Below are 13,484 nucleotides of genomic sequence, written 5' to 3'. Positions count from 1 at the left end.
CAAACAAATCCTCGAAGTTCCTGTTGGATTTGTGCCAGGCAGAACCATGAGCAAAACAGACCAACAGCCTGCCCTGTGGGGTGTGCCCTGCAGCAGGGGGCAGGCCAGGGGCGAGGGCCTTGACCTTTCAGAATTCCTCTACTTCTCTCCTCCTTTAAATTGGACCTTCTTTTCTTTCTCTGACTTCTCAGGAAGTGTTCTTAGATCACTGATGGTCATCCTTTCTCTTTGGAGCCGATGCAGCAAGCGCTGTATTTTCCTCCAAGCAAGATGAGATTTTGGTTTGTTGTAGTTTCATGATTCTTAGGTTCAAAATATTTTTTCTGTGACCTGTGGGTTGTTTAGCACTGCATTGCTTTGCTTTTCGGGTTTGCTTTCTCACTTGACTTACTCATGGTCAGAAAATGTGTTCTTTGTTATTTCAAGTCTCTGATTCGATTGAGACTTGCTTTATGGCCAGCGTTTGGCCAATTTTGGTAGATGATCTATGTGTTGATTTAAAGAGAATGCAGTTATGGGATGCAGAGTTGATCTTTATTATTTGGTTTGAGTTCACTTATTGTGTTTCTAGTCTTCTATGTCCTTACTGCTTTCTTTCCTTCTTGCTCTATCCAATCCCCAAGAGGAATGGTAAAATCTGCCATTATGAATTGTGTGTCACCTCTTTCTCATTTTAGTTGGCTCGTTTTTGCTTTAGGAATTCTGAGGCTGTGTTAGTGGGCGCATACACATTTAGAGCTGTGTGTTCTCCTGGTGAACTGACCCTTCACCTTTATGAAATGGCCTCTTTGTCTAGCAGTGCTTCTTGCCTACAGTCTCTGTCATTGGACAGTGACACCACCTTTCTCACCATACTGTCTGCATGGTTTATCTCTGTGGTTCTTTGTACTTTCAGGCTTTCCATGGCCTTCCAGGTAATAACAGCTTGAAACCAGCCACAAATAATATGCAAATAATTGGGCATGGCCAGAGCTGCATTTGGCCCCTGATCCAGAGGGATTTCTTCTGCTGTGGGGGGAGTGAGGGAAGGGATTGGGCTAGTTGAGGCTGGATTCCAGTTTCTGTAAGAACTGGCTTGGTTCTCCTGTCCTCACTCCTCACTTCTAGCCCCTTAGGGCCCTCAGCAAAGCCCCTCCTCCTCCCTGGCAGATACGAAACACCCAGGAGGCCACCAGATGCCCTCCTCAGCTGCTCAACCTCTTGGCCACTCTTACTAACTGGCAGATGTCTCACAGGAAACCTGTGCCAATATCAGGCTCAAAACCTGTCTTCCCTGGAATCTCGGACCCCATGTCCTTGAAGCTTTTCTTGCTCACAACAACCATAATAATTAAACGTTGTAGTACATCAGGGGACGGTGAGTGCTGTGGGGAAAGATACCAGGGCAAGCAGACGAGGAATGCGTGGGGAGGGCGAGTGTGATGTGCAATAGGTGGGTAAGGACTGACTTCTTTGGGATGTAACATTTGAGGAAATATTGAAGGAGACGACGGAGTAAGTCACGCAGATGTAAGTCCAGGGAAGGGCATGCCAGGCCCAAGAGCAGCTGTGCAGAGGGAGCAGTGAGGAGGCCAGTGTGGCTGAAGTGGGGACTGGGGGGGTCTGAAGTCAGGGAGAGCACCGGCAGCCAGAGCACGTGGGCGTTCCAAGGACTTGGCTTGACCCGGGAGCTTCTAAAGGGTTTTCTGAGTGGAGTGACGGATCTGACTTCTTCTTCTTCTTCTTCTTCTTCTTCTTTTTTTTTTTTTTTAAGTAAGCACCATGCCCAACACACGGCTTGAACTCACAACCCTGAGATCAAGAGTCTCCTGCTCTATCGACCAAGCCAGCCGGGAGCCCCAGATCTGACTTGTATTTTTAAAGGTCCTCTCTGCTGCTGTGCTGAGAACCAGCTGTCAGGTGGCGGGTGGGCGGCTTGTTGGGGGCTGTGTCTGGGCTTTCTGAGGGCAGAGCCTGTGGGATTCCCACGAAGGTGGGTAAGGGAGGAGTATGGGATACGTAAGTTAGGCCCTCGCTCCTGCCATAGCCAGGTGAGGGTGCTCCCCAGAGGCACCTTCCCTCCTGGGGTGGTCCGGCCACCTTTGGCCCCTCCTTTCTAGAGGGTGTGGGAGTCCCACAGAGACTGGAAGAGAGAACCCACTTCCTATAAACCGCATCATAAGCCACACATGCCCCTGTGTTCACCCCCTACACGTGGACAGGGGAGGCCGGGCAGGGGACCCAGGGCTCTCCCAGGGGCCAGTCCCCAGGATGGGGGGGTGCAGCCATTACCCTCTGTGTGCGGATCTCAAAGCTTCTGGCCTGAGCAGCCTCAGGAATCAGGCAGCACAAACAGGAAGGTACAGGTGGCGGGTCTTTGGGGAGGGTGAATCAGAGCTCACCTTCGGGCTCTAAGTTTGAGGTGCCTTTTTCCCATGAAACGGGGTATCAGGAAGCCAAGATGGACACAGGAGTCAGGAGCACGGGAGAGATATGGGACAGGAGCCCTGGCTGCCAGATGGTACTTAAACCATAGGACAGGAGCATCCCCCCTTCCCAGAGAGTAAGCATGGGGGGGGGGGGCAAGGCCTTGAGGGGGTGGGGCATCCCTTCTGCAGGAAGAGGCTGGGGAGAAGGAAGGAGACAGGCAGAGACTGACGTACAGTGCACAACACAGGACACAGTCCAGGGCCCCCTTGGGGCCCTGGGGTCTCAGGTGTCCCCGCTCTGTGTTCACGTGGCTGCTGTGTGAACCCAGGGCAGCCTAGCAGAGTGCAGCTGGGCTGGGGAAGGGGGTCCTGCAGGGGTCTGGGCCCAGAGAGCACAGTGCTGGGAGAGGCAAGGGCTGCCGTGGAACCCCCTACGCAGAAGGGGCAGGGGCTGGACCCGTCCCCTGGCCCGGCCTCCCATCTTCCCCCCCACGCCCCACACACCTGCCCCATCCCCCAGCTCTCACCTAGACCCGTGGCCCCCTCCCAGCTCACACACTGCCCCCCAAGAAACACTCAGGCTGCACTGTTCATTTAATGACATTTTTCTTCCATTTCCCTGGCACATGCCGCGTCTGCCCCCACGGCCTCCTTGATCGGACACACAAACCCCCCACGATGCGCCGTAGGGTAGCTTTCCCTGGCCCAGGGCTGGGCGTGGCACTACTTCTTCTTTGGAAGTTTCTCCTTTTTGATCAATTCAGAAAATTCTAGAATAGGAAACAGATTTCTAGTAAATAATCCTCTGCCTTGTGCCCCTCAAGCCCTGCAGACCCAATGGGGAGACATGCCCCCTTTTATGAGGGGAGGTCTTGGGGGAAGGGACCCTGCATCCAGCCCTCCTGGGTCCCGGGGGGCAGGATCGACCCCCACTGTTGCCGTGTGCCCTGTGTCCCCACCCTGGTCCCTTTGGGGGTTTATGATAGACTAGGTCTTTGTGGGGACCCTCAGCAATTCTGTTTAGAGCTCCTGAGATCATCCTGCTTTCTCAGTGGGGAAACTGAGGCACAGAGAGGCTGGGGCCCTGAGTCCCAAGCCCCTCTGTTAATTCTAGGGGAGGATTTGCCGGCCCAGAGAGGTGCGGGTGGGCTCACAGCTGGCAGGGGGTCTGGAGGTCTGTCCCTCTGGGGCTCTGAGCCTTGCGCGGCTGTTCTCAGGGCCGCCTTGCTGCCCCCTGGCCCCGGGGCCAGCAGCTGGGGGTGTGGGGGTGGGCAGGACTGCACGATGACCAGACCCCGAGGCAGCCACGGAGAGCCTCAGGCCCCAGTCCCTATCTTCAAACCTCCGCGCCCACTGCAGACCCCCCCCCGTCCGTCCACTGCACCACGGCCCCGGCTACGCCCTGGCTGACCTTCCCCACAGCCGTCTCAGCCCACCGCTCCCCCCCGTGCTCCCCTCCGCCCAGCGAAGAGCCCCCCCTGCTCAGCATCCCCGACGGGCGGCTTCCCGTCTGTGGAGGGTGATGGTGCCTCCCAAGGAGGGGCTGTACCCTTGTGCCTGGAGGTGGGGCACCCTACTCAGGCTGGTACCCAGACGGGTGCTTCGCGACGTGGGGTCCTGAGGGCCACCTGTGCCCTTTCGTCTGTGCCGACCCACCTTCGAAGTCGATCCTGCCGTCCCCGTCCGTGTCGGCCGCCTGGATCACGGCCTCTGCCTCCTCGTCTGTCAGCGGGGCGGTGGGCCCGCTGCTGGGGATGGTGGACAGGATGTACCTGGGGCCGGGGGGGGGGGGGCTCGGGTCAGAGCCCGGGGCGGGGGGGGTCTGACCGATGCCCGATGGTTTGCAAGGTGCTCACTCCCCCCTGTACAGGTGGGAAAACTGAGGCCCGGCTGGAGTGTGGTCTCTGGGCTTGGCCCCAGTGCTGTGGACCCGGGCTGCTTCTGGCCGGCCCCACCTCCCACAAGGCCAGCTGGGGCCCCGTGGGGGGGTTCCGGGTCCTGCGCGGGGGTGGATGTGGTGACCGGGGACTGGACACGGGGCCCGAGGCTCAGTACCCTACCCCCGACCGCGGGCCAGTACTTGATCTCGTTCCACTCGATGAAGCCACTCTTGTCCTTGTCCAGAGTCTGGAAGGCCTGGCGGATGGCGCTCTCCAGCTGCCCCGAGGCCTGGAATTTCTGCATGTACTCCAAGAACCTGAGGTAGTTGAAGGAGCCTGGGACGGCCGGGCGCAGGTCACGCGGAGCCCAGAGGGAGGCTTCTGCGGGGGGTGGGGACTGCGCGTCCCGCCTTCCCCCCGCACCCCCCCCGTGTGGCCAGGGCTGCTCAGCCCAGGGAAGGGGAGGCAGATGGACTCCTGTGTCCACTGCTTCCTTGGCCGGGGCGGGGCCAGGCCCGGGGCGGGGGCGAGGGGTGTGCTGTACCGTGATGCCTCATGTCCGTGGGCAGCAGCTCTATGTCCTTGTCCGACAGGGACGTGCCCATGGCCAAGGCCATCTTCTTCATCTGAGAGGAGTAGTCCTCGTCCATCCCGGCCCTGCAGTGGGCAGGGAGCAGCTCGGTGGGTGCACACGGGCTGGGCGGGGGTGCTCTGCTCAGACCAGAGCTGACACAGTCCCTGCCGGGCGCCAGCTCCTGCCTCCTGAGTAGGGACCCCCCGGCTGCCCTTGACCACAGAGGCCCTTGGGCCCCCAGGCCTTGCAGAGACTCCTATGTCCTGGCCCTGGAGGAAGGTGTGGCTGAGTCCCCACCCCTTGCTAGCCAGCCCCCTCGGGGCACCACATCCATTTCACCGAAGAGGCTGAGGCCTGCGTCTGGTAAGTGACGATCACAAGGTCCTTCGCTCTGCTCAGAAGATGTGGTGGCTGCCCTCTGACCCCTTGGCGCCATCAGGGAACTTCCCTCTGTCCCTCCAGGCCCATCTCAAAGCTGCCTCCTCTAGGAAGCCTTCTTGGTTACCTAAAGCCCCACCTCCTTCCATCAGGACTCAGGGCCCGCGGCCCGGCCTCACTCCTCTGCCCCCAGCCCGGCACCTTGTCACCCTGGCTGGCACCTGACCACCCACAGTGAGGTGTGCTGAGTGCGGGCCAGCCTCCAGATGCCTGTAGACTGAGACACGCCCAGATGTTCTGAGCAGGGGGGGGGCACGGCCCGCGGAGGAATGCGTGTCGCTGTTCTCAGGTCACGGAGAGCCTGTGTCAAGCGGGAGCCACCAAGGCAGGCCAGGACTCTGGCCAGGCGGGCGGGGGTCTGGTCATAGGCTGAGGGGCCAGCAGGTGGGGACCAGGCTGTCCTGTGGTCTAGGCGGTGCCTTGTGACCTGCTGGGCTCTCGGGTTGCCGTCCCTGGGGGGAGGTTGGGTTCTGGGGCTTGTGGCAAAACAGCTATTTCAGAGGCTCCTTGGCCCTCTCAAAAGTTCACGGGGTGGCAGAACGTTCTGGAACATACTCCCATGGCCAGGAAGGGCAGCCCAGCGGGCAGTGTGTCCTGAGTGGGGTTGGGCAGTGACTGGAGAAGTCTCTACTTTCTTCCCAACAGAGAAGCCACCGGTCAAAGGTTGCAACTCGGCCCTGGCAGCGGGGGGAGCGGGAGTGCTGGACACGGCCCCCCGGCCACCTCCTTCCTGATCCCAGGCGTGCCCCACAGCCGTTCCGGGCCTCAGGCTCCTCATCCGTGAAGTGGGGAGACCCTTGCCTGCCCTGCCCCTTCTCAGGGTCATGTGAGGAGCCAGGAGGGAAGGGAGATGCTGAGGAAAGGGCTTTGGGCCTGGAGCCGAGCCCCCCCGAGCGTCGGCTCTAATAGCCAACTTCTGCGACCGGCCCGGAAGGCAGGTGGGGGTGGTCCACTGCGGTCGGGGCAGGCCCGGGCCACAGAACCGCACAGGACAGGCCCCACCACCCCACATCCTGGGCTGAGACCCCGATTCCCCTTCTCCCATCCCAGAATTTCAGAGTTCCATTCTGGAGGGAAGGGGTGCCCTGTCTGCCACTTGGGGCCCCGCCAGAGCCAGGGTCACCCGCTTTACGAAGGAGGGGCTCGGCCAAATTCTAGGCCTGGTCTGGCCGAGCCCGGGGCTGGCACCCTGTCTACGGAGCCTGGTGGGTGCCCTGGGCCATGTCCGTTCACCACCCGCCCCACCCCACTGCTCTCAGGGGTACCCGCACAGGAAGGCAGGGGAGCCAGAGATCAGAGCCAGAGGGGGGACGGGGCCTGGGGCCTCAGGCTGCTGGTGGTGTATTTATAGCCCTGACCCAAGGCCTGGGGTGGAGTCTCCCTCACCCCCAGAGGGGAGCTGACGTCTCCTGCCGGAGCTGGGGGCGGTGGGGGCTGCAGGGCGCCACACGCAGCCAGCCCTTTGGTGCCCCGGACCCCCCACCCCGCCTCCCAAGCTGCTCCCAGGGCCTGGAAATGCACCCACTTCATCCTTTCCTCCAGCAGGATCCCCCTCCCTCCCACCTCACTGACTTCCACAGCCAAAGCAGGGCGGGGGCTTTAAAGCCCGGCTAAGAGCCCCCCAGGCCCCCTGGGGCGTTGCTGTGCCCTGACCACCCTCTCAAGGATGGAAGGGCCGCCCTGGGGACCACCCGTGGAGCCCTCCTGGGGGCTGTGCTCTGCATCTGGAGCCTGCCACAGACCGGAGAAAAAGTGCGGATGGGCTGGGGGGGGGTGTTGGTAGTGGAAGAGCCGGGGGTCCCCTCCTACGGGACCTGGGACTCAGGGAGGGCTGGGGGCGTAGGATAACTGAGGCAAGGGGGGTGCCTCAGACAAGGACTGGGTCCTAGGGAGGGCTGGGGGATGAGGGGGATGGAAGTAGGGCCCCTCAGATGGGGACTGGGTCCCAGGGGATCCAGAGCTGGCTTAGCCTGCCTGCCAGAGTCAGCGGGTCTGTGGGCCTTGGGCCCTCGCCCCTGCCAGGCTCCCTGACCCCCCACTCAGCACCTGGGCCCTGAGGTGAGTGAGCGGGCCTCAGCCTCCCCACGCCGCTCCCCAGTACTGGTGCTTTCTTGGAGGCCACACCAGCACGTGTGCACACGTGCCCACCCCCGCAGACCCAGGCGCACACAGCCGCCTTTAGGCTGGGGCTCCCTTGAGGCTGCCCCTCCCCTTCCTCCTCCTTTGCCTGCCCCCCCCGAGACCCCCCTGGGCTTCCCTCAGCCCCCTGGCTCTCCCCTTGTCCTGTGGGTGAAGATGAGGCCCCCAGCTTCTGCCATGCAGCTTGGGAGGCTCCGCCTGGGCCCGGAGCCCATGCCACCCCTCCCCGGGCAGGGCTCACCTCTGCCTGGCTTCCCTCGAGGGCTCTGGGGCTGCAGGTCAGGCTGGGGGTGCTGAGAGCTGCGGGGGCCCCAGCTTTTATACCTGCAACCCCTGGGCCTGTTTACGGTTTGGGCTGCACCTGTCCCCCCTCCTTGCCCCTCCCGGGCACTCCAGCCTGGCACTGGCCTCCCCCAGGGGCTCGCTGGCACTTGGCACGTCCACACTGGGCCGGGCAGACTGTCAGCAGCGCCTGGTCTCCCGAAGGCCGGGGTGGGGGTGGGGAGAGCAGGCAGCAAACGGAGTCTCTGTTGTGTTAGGTCCCACCCACCCTGCCTGCTGGCCTCGTAGGGCTGAGGGGAGAGGGGCGGTCTAGGAGATGGCTGGCCGGGCCCGCCAGGGTCACCCAGGGCGTGCAGGCTGGCCAGCATGTCTGAGAAGCCACCAGAAGCCACTGGACAATGGGCTGGGACCTCCTCCGGTGAGTACCCAGGCCGGGCAGCTGTCCTTTGTGCATGGGCCACGTAGGGGGCCATGGAGCCATGTCAGGGCTGGCCACAAGGTGAGGCGGGGACAGGGAGGTCTCAGGCCATGCCGCCTCCCACCAGGGCTGTGGGACCTCAGGCAGGGCTGGCCAGTCTCCCTGGGCAAGGCCCTCGAGGACCGTCCCCGGGTTGAGAGCGCGGAGACGAGAGACAGATATACCCCGGGAACCTTCCCGGCTGTGGCCTGCCTGGAGACACCTTACGTCCTCGGTTTTCTGGGCCCGCGTGCTTCACAGACAGTGCGCTGCCCCAGGAAGGCCCGTGCGGAACTTCGGCTTCAGCCCCTTCCCAGCCCCAAGCGCAGCCGTCCTCTGTGTGGGCTTCCCTGGCCCCGTGCGCAGCGTGGACGCAGCTCTGAGATCTGCCTTCTCTGTGAGTCGCTCACACGTGTTACTCTGTGTAACAGCTTCACGTGAGGCCAGCAAGCTGATGATGTTCCAGAAACTTCTTTCCCTGGCCCTGCTGGTGGACCCTGGACAGATGCCGGCATTTTGTCATAGAGGCACTATTTCCATGCGGGTCTCTGTCCAGGGGGGGTCCCCTCCTTGGCTATGGTTACAAGAGCGGGATGATTGGGACAAACGGTGGACGATCCAACGTTCTTGCCCCGAACATTCCCGGCACGCCTGTCCGCTCCGTGCCCGTGTGGGATGCACGCCTGCACGTGTGTATGGACCCCAAGGTCTTGTCCCCAGCTGGCAGCACTGACGTCCCCTCAATGTCCACGTCCATACGGTGACACGCTGTTGGGCACAAAAGGAATGAAATGCTGGCCTGCGCCACAGTGGGGACAAACCCTCACACCTCTGCTGAGGGACAGGAGCCGGTCACAGGGGACCAGAGGGGGTGATTCCATTTGTCTAGAATATCCAGAATTGGCAAATCCGTAGAGACAGACAGCAGGTTGGGGCTGCCGAGGGATGGAGGGGTGGGAAGTGAGGGATTACATAGAACGGGTATGGGCTTTTATTTTGGAGTGGGGAGAATGTTCTAGAACTGGTTGCAGAACATTGTGAATGGGCTGGACGCCACTGAATCGTTTGTGTTAAAATGGTTTATTTTATGTTAATTGAATTTTATCTCGATTAAAAAATGGAAACATATGTGGTGCCTGGGTAGCTCAGGTGGTTAAACGTCCAGCTTCAGCTCAGGTCATGATCCGGTGCTTCTTGGTTTGAGCCCCGTGTCAGGCTCTGTCCTGACAGCCCGGAGCCTGGAAACGTGCTTCTGATTCTGTGTCTCCCTCTCTCTCTGCCCCTCCCCCACTCATGCTCTGTCTCTCTCACCCTCTCTGAAAAATAAACATAAAAATATTTAATGTAGAAAGGGAAACAATGCTTTTTTAATTAAAATTTTTTTTAATGTTTTATTTATTTTTAGGAGAGAGAGAGAGAGACAACGTGAGCAGCGGAGGGTCAGAGAGAGAGGGAGACACAGAATCTGAAACAGGCTCCAGGCTCTGAGCTGTCAGCACAGAGCCCGACATGGGGCTCGAACCCACGAACCGCGAGATCATGACCTAAGCGAAAGTCATACGCTTAACTGACTAAGCCACCCAGGCGCCCCAATGCTTTTTAAAAAAAAAAAAATTATTTATTTATCAAGGGAGGGAGACCTTGAGATCAGGAGCTGAACTGAAATCAAGAGTCGGACGCTTAACCGACTGAGCCTCCCAGGTGCCCTGAAACAATGCTTTTAATGAAGCATAACTCAAAGAGAAAACGCAACAAATAAGCACCACTGAAGGGTCTCACAGGTGGATGGCCCAGTGCTGAGCCCTGCTCCACTTGCCCCTGCATTTTCCAGAAGGCCGGGGCTGTGTCCGCCTCCGCCTGGGTCGCAGGTGAGGGAGGGGTGGGGAGCCTGGGGTGCGTTCCCGGGTGGGGAGCGGGTGGACGGGCCCCTGGATCTGGCACCTGCCCCGAGCGGACAGGTGACCGGCCCCTGGACAGCCCCTCTGCTTTCATTTCTGTCCAGAGTCAGGCCACACCTCCTTGCCCGCAGCCCCGGGCCGCTCTCTGGGCTAAGCTGGCCTCGAGGGGGTAACGGGGGCCACCTCCCAGCTCTGGGCACAGCCGGCACTGTCGCCTCCTGCCTGGAACCACTGCTGGGGGGAGGGGCTGGCCTGCTCTGCCCCTCCCCCGCAGAGCCCTCGGCAGCCAGCCCTGCCCCACGCCCTGGAAGTATAAGGGGAATTAGCCCTTCTTTTCCAGGCAGCCCTTTACCTGTCCCCTCCCCCCCCCCAGGTTGTGGCCACGTCCTGGTGCAGCAGGAAGGGGTGGGCCAGGAAGCGGGTCTGGGCTGTGGGTGCGGTGAGTCCCCTAGGGGTGAAATCCTGGCAGACAGGTTGTCCCTGGGACCCTACAGTGCCCACTGTGGTGCCCTTCACTCGGGGTTGGGCGCCGAACCCCAGCAACCTTGTGTGCAGAAATGCTAATGTGTCTCTATTATAGGAGGGACTCTACGATGCCCTCCTGTGCCCTTGGCCTTGCCCCTGTCTGCACCTCCGTAGTGGGATGAGGGTGCCTCCGAAGAGATGTGTCCACGCCCTAACCCTGGGACCCGGCAATGGGATCTTGTTTGGAAACAGAGTCCTTGTGGACATGCCCAAGTTAGGACGGGGTCCATCTAGGTTGGGATGGGCCCTAAATCCACTGACTCGTTCCTTATGAGAACAAGAGACACCCAGAGGCGGGGAGGAGGCCACGTGACGATGGAGGCAGAGATTGGAGTGACATGTCAAGTGATATGACAGGTCAAGGGACCCTTGGGCCACCAGGAGCTAGAAGAAGACGAAGACGCTTCCCCTTGACCTTCAGAGTATGGGCCTGCCCCTCTGGCCCCCCGGAGTTGTGACAGAGCCACTTCTGCTGTTTTAAGCCCCCCCAGCTCATGATCATTTGTCAGGGCAGCCCCAGGACACTTACCAAGCCCCCCTCCCCTGGACCCTCTCATGCTCTCCCACCCCAGCCCTGTCCCTTACACTCTCCCCAAGCCTCAGGCGAGGGGACCCAGATAGAATGGGGAGCAAGCTCCCTCCCTTCATTTAGGGGCCTAGAAAAGGACCTGCGTGTCCCCAGAGGGGCACAAAAGAGGCTGCCCCCTCCCCCGGGCTGGCCAGACCAGGGGCTCATCTGGGGTGTGGACTGAAGGGGTACCAGGCAGACAGTCCCGGGCTTCCCTCTGCCTCAGGCCCCGGTGGCTCTGGTTCTGCTCCCGAATGAATCAAGACTGGGGTATGTGGCTCACGGCGGGTTTCCTCGTTGATTCTGACTCGTTAGGGTATCGCGTTAAAATACCAGTTACCCGATTACTGAGTTTGACAGCTTTACTGAGAAAGAATTCACATGCCGCGCATTCCAGGTATTGCCAGGCGCACGACCATCACAGGACGCTGCGGTCACCCCAAAAGAGGCCACGCACCCCTTCAGCAGTCACTTCACAGGGCGTTCCACCCGCCATCTGTGTCCTGTCTCCGCGGCTCCGAGCAGTGCGGGTCCCTCCCACGGGGGGTGCCCACAGCCCCTGTCCTAGTGTGAAGGCTTCCCTGGCCTCCGGAGCCGGCCTGTGTCCCCGTAGATGTCACGCTCCACCCCTTTCCTGCACTGGGATGTGCGCTGCTCACCTGCTGAGGGACAGAGCTACCTCACCCCTGGCACCCCCTCCCCCACACCGCATTGCTGCCTCAGGCTTTCCTGCACCTCCTCTAGGCCCAAACTCCCTTCTGTAGACACCCTTCCCCTGGGGCCCTGGGATCCTTCCGGGGAAAGGTGCCCTCCCCTCACCACCCGAGGCCTGGGCAGGCAGGAACCGTGTTTGACGCCATCTGCCCGAGATGCCTCTGGGACCCCGTACCCTAGGCCCAGAGGCTCCTGCCCATGACCTCGATCCCTGTGAGCCTAGGGCTTCCTCTGGGTCCTGTGGTGGACAAGCCAGAGAAGCAGCCTGGTCTTCGTGGGTGACAAGCCAGCCACTTGGCCACTTCGTGGGTGACCAAGCCAGCGGTCACTCAGGTGGTGTGGCACCCTCAGCCCCACCCCAATTAGGCCCAGTTCCTGCTCTGGCTGGGGAGGGTTCTGGGCCCCCCCCCAGGTCAGGGGAAGTGGGGGCACGTCTTCAGGGTCCTTGCTGCCTGCCCTCTACCCTGGGACCTCTCTCTCTGTCTCACTGCCCCTGCTCCTGACACTGGACAAGCAAGTGACCCAGGGCACAAGGTATTGGGTTTTGCTGCTGGTATTCAGGTCCTTTGCCTTCCCTGTGTTCTCAGAGGTCAGGGGGCTGGACCTCAGCCCAGGGGCCAAGGACAGAGTCCCGGGTAGCCTGGCCAGCCCCGAGCAGCCCAGCTCTGCCCTCCACAGCCCTGCGGCACCCTGTCTGCCCAGTGGGCCTCATCATGCCGGCCGAGGGTCAGGCTCATGCTGACCCGGTGGCCTCGGGCTCAGGAGCCCCGGGCAGGACCGCAGTTCCTGGTTCCGACTCTGGTGAGCATGCAGACAGACCCTCCCCTAAATCCCAGTGCCGGCCTTCCTGCCACACCGTGGGGACAGCGAGTGCTTGCTGGCTGGCCCCACGTGGGGAGCACGGGCCCGAGGGACAGATGAACGCTGGGGGGACGTGGAGTGCCTCCAGTTCGATGGTTACCATGGCAGGGACGTAGCGGGGCTCCAGGACACCCTCGGAAGACCCTGTGCCTGGGGCTGGGGGGAGGGGTGTCACTATGGTCAGGTGGGGTGGGGGAGGGGTGTCACTATGGTCAGGTGGCGTGGGTCAGGTGGGGTGGGGGAGGGGTGTCACTATGGTCAGGTGGGGTGGGGGAGGGGTGTCACTATGGTCAGGTGGCGTGGAAAGTTGCAGCCAGCCCCGGGGTTTTCCTTGCCCTGCCTGGACCCCAGAGGAATTCCTGTAACCCCAAAGCTCGAAGATCTGGCCCACCCTCTGCATCTGCTATGGGTGACCCCTGTGTGTTCAAGTGTGTGCACACGGGTGTGTTCATAGGCAAACCGTGTCACAGACCTGTCCTCTGACCCTGGTCAGTGAGGCCAGCTACAGTGGTGCAGAGGGTCTGCACAGAGACAGCTTAGGGCCACCGGTCATCTCCCCTGCCTGTCCCCCAAGGAGCCTCCCTGGGTGCAGGCATCCGGGGCACCTTCCTGGGTGGGCAGAGGCAGGACCCTCCATACGGGGCCCAGGCAGTGCTGGGCTTGCCTCCTGGGTGGGGAGGGAGGTCCTCGACTGTGGACCAGGCCCTTTCCCTGGGTGCACTCCTAGATCACAGCCCTCA

At 61.2% G+C, this 13,484-nt stretch overlaps 1 protein-coding gene across 4 annotated transcripts; it reads right to left on the bottom strand.

Moving 5' to 3' along the window:
* Positions 1-3,027: 3,027 nt before the first annotated feature.
* Positions 3,028-5,683, bottom strand: PVALEF (parvalbumin like EF-hand containing). 4 transcript variants are annotated; one of them, XM_039226210.1, is made up of 5 exons: positions 5,368-5,683; positions 4,833-4,945; positions 4,489-4,624; positions 4,065-4,180; positions 3,028-3,178 (listed from the first exon to the last, which is right to left on the bottom strand). In XM_039226210.1, the coding sequence occupies exons 2-5, from the start codon at positions 4,936-4,938 to the stop codon at positions 3,132-3,134; spliced, it is 405 nt and encodes a 134-aa protein (XP_039082141.1). In that variant the 5' UTR covers positions 4,939-4,945; positions 5,368-5,683; the 3' UTR covers positions 3,028-3,131. The 4 variants fall into 4 exon arrangements, with proteins under 4 accessions (XP_039082141.1, XP_039082142.1, XP_039082143.1 ...); XM_039226211.1 differs by having other exon boundaries at positions 5,380-5,683; XM_039226212.1 differs by lacking the exon at positions 5,368-5,683 and having other exon boundaries at positions 4,065-4,156; positions 4,833-5,040.
* Between the last annotated feature and the right edge of the window lie 7,801 nt (positions 5,684-13,484).

This window comes from Hyaena hyaena, unplaced genomic scaffold, assembly GCF_003009895.1.
Source record: "Hyaena hyaena isolate Hyena2069 unplaced genomic scaffold, ASM300989v1 scaffold_21, whole genome shotgun sequence".
Taxonomy (NCBI): Eukaryota; Metazoa; Chordata; class Mammalia; order Carnivora; family Hyaenidae; genus Hyaena; species Hyaena hyaena.
Note: the sequence above shows the minus strand (reverse complement) of the source record. Positions and strands in the feature narration are given on the sequence as shown.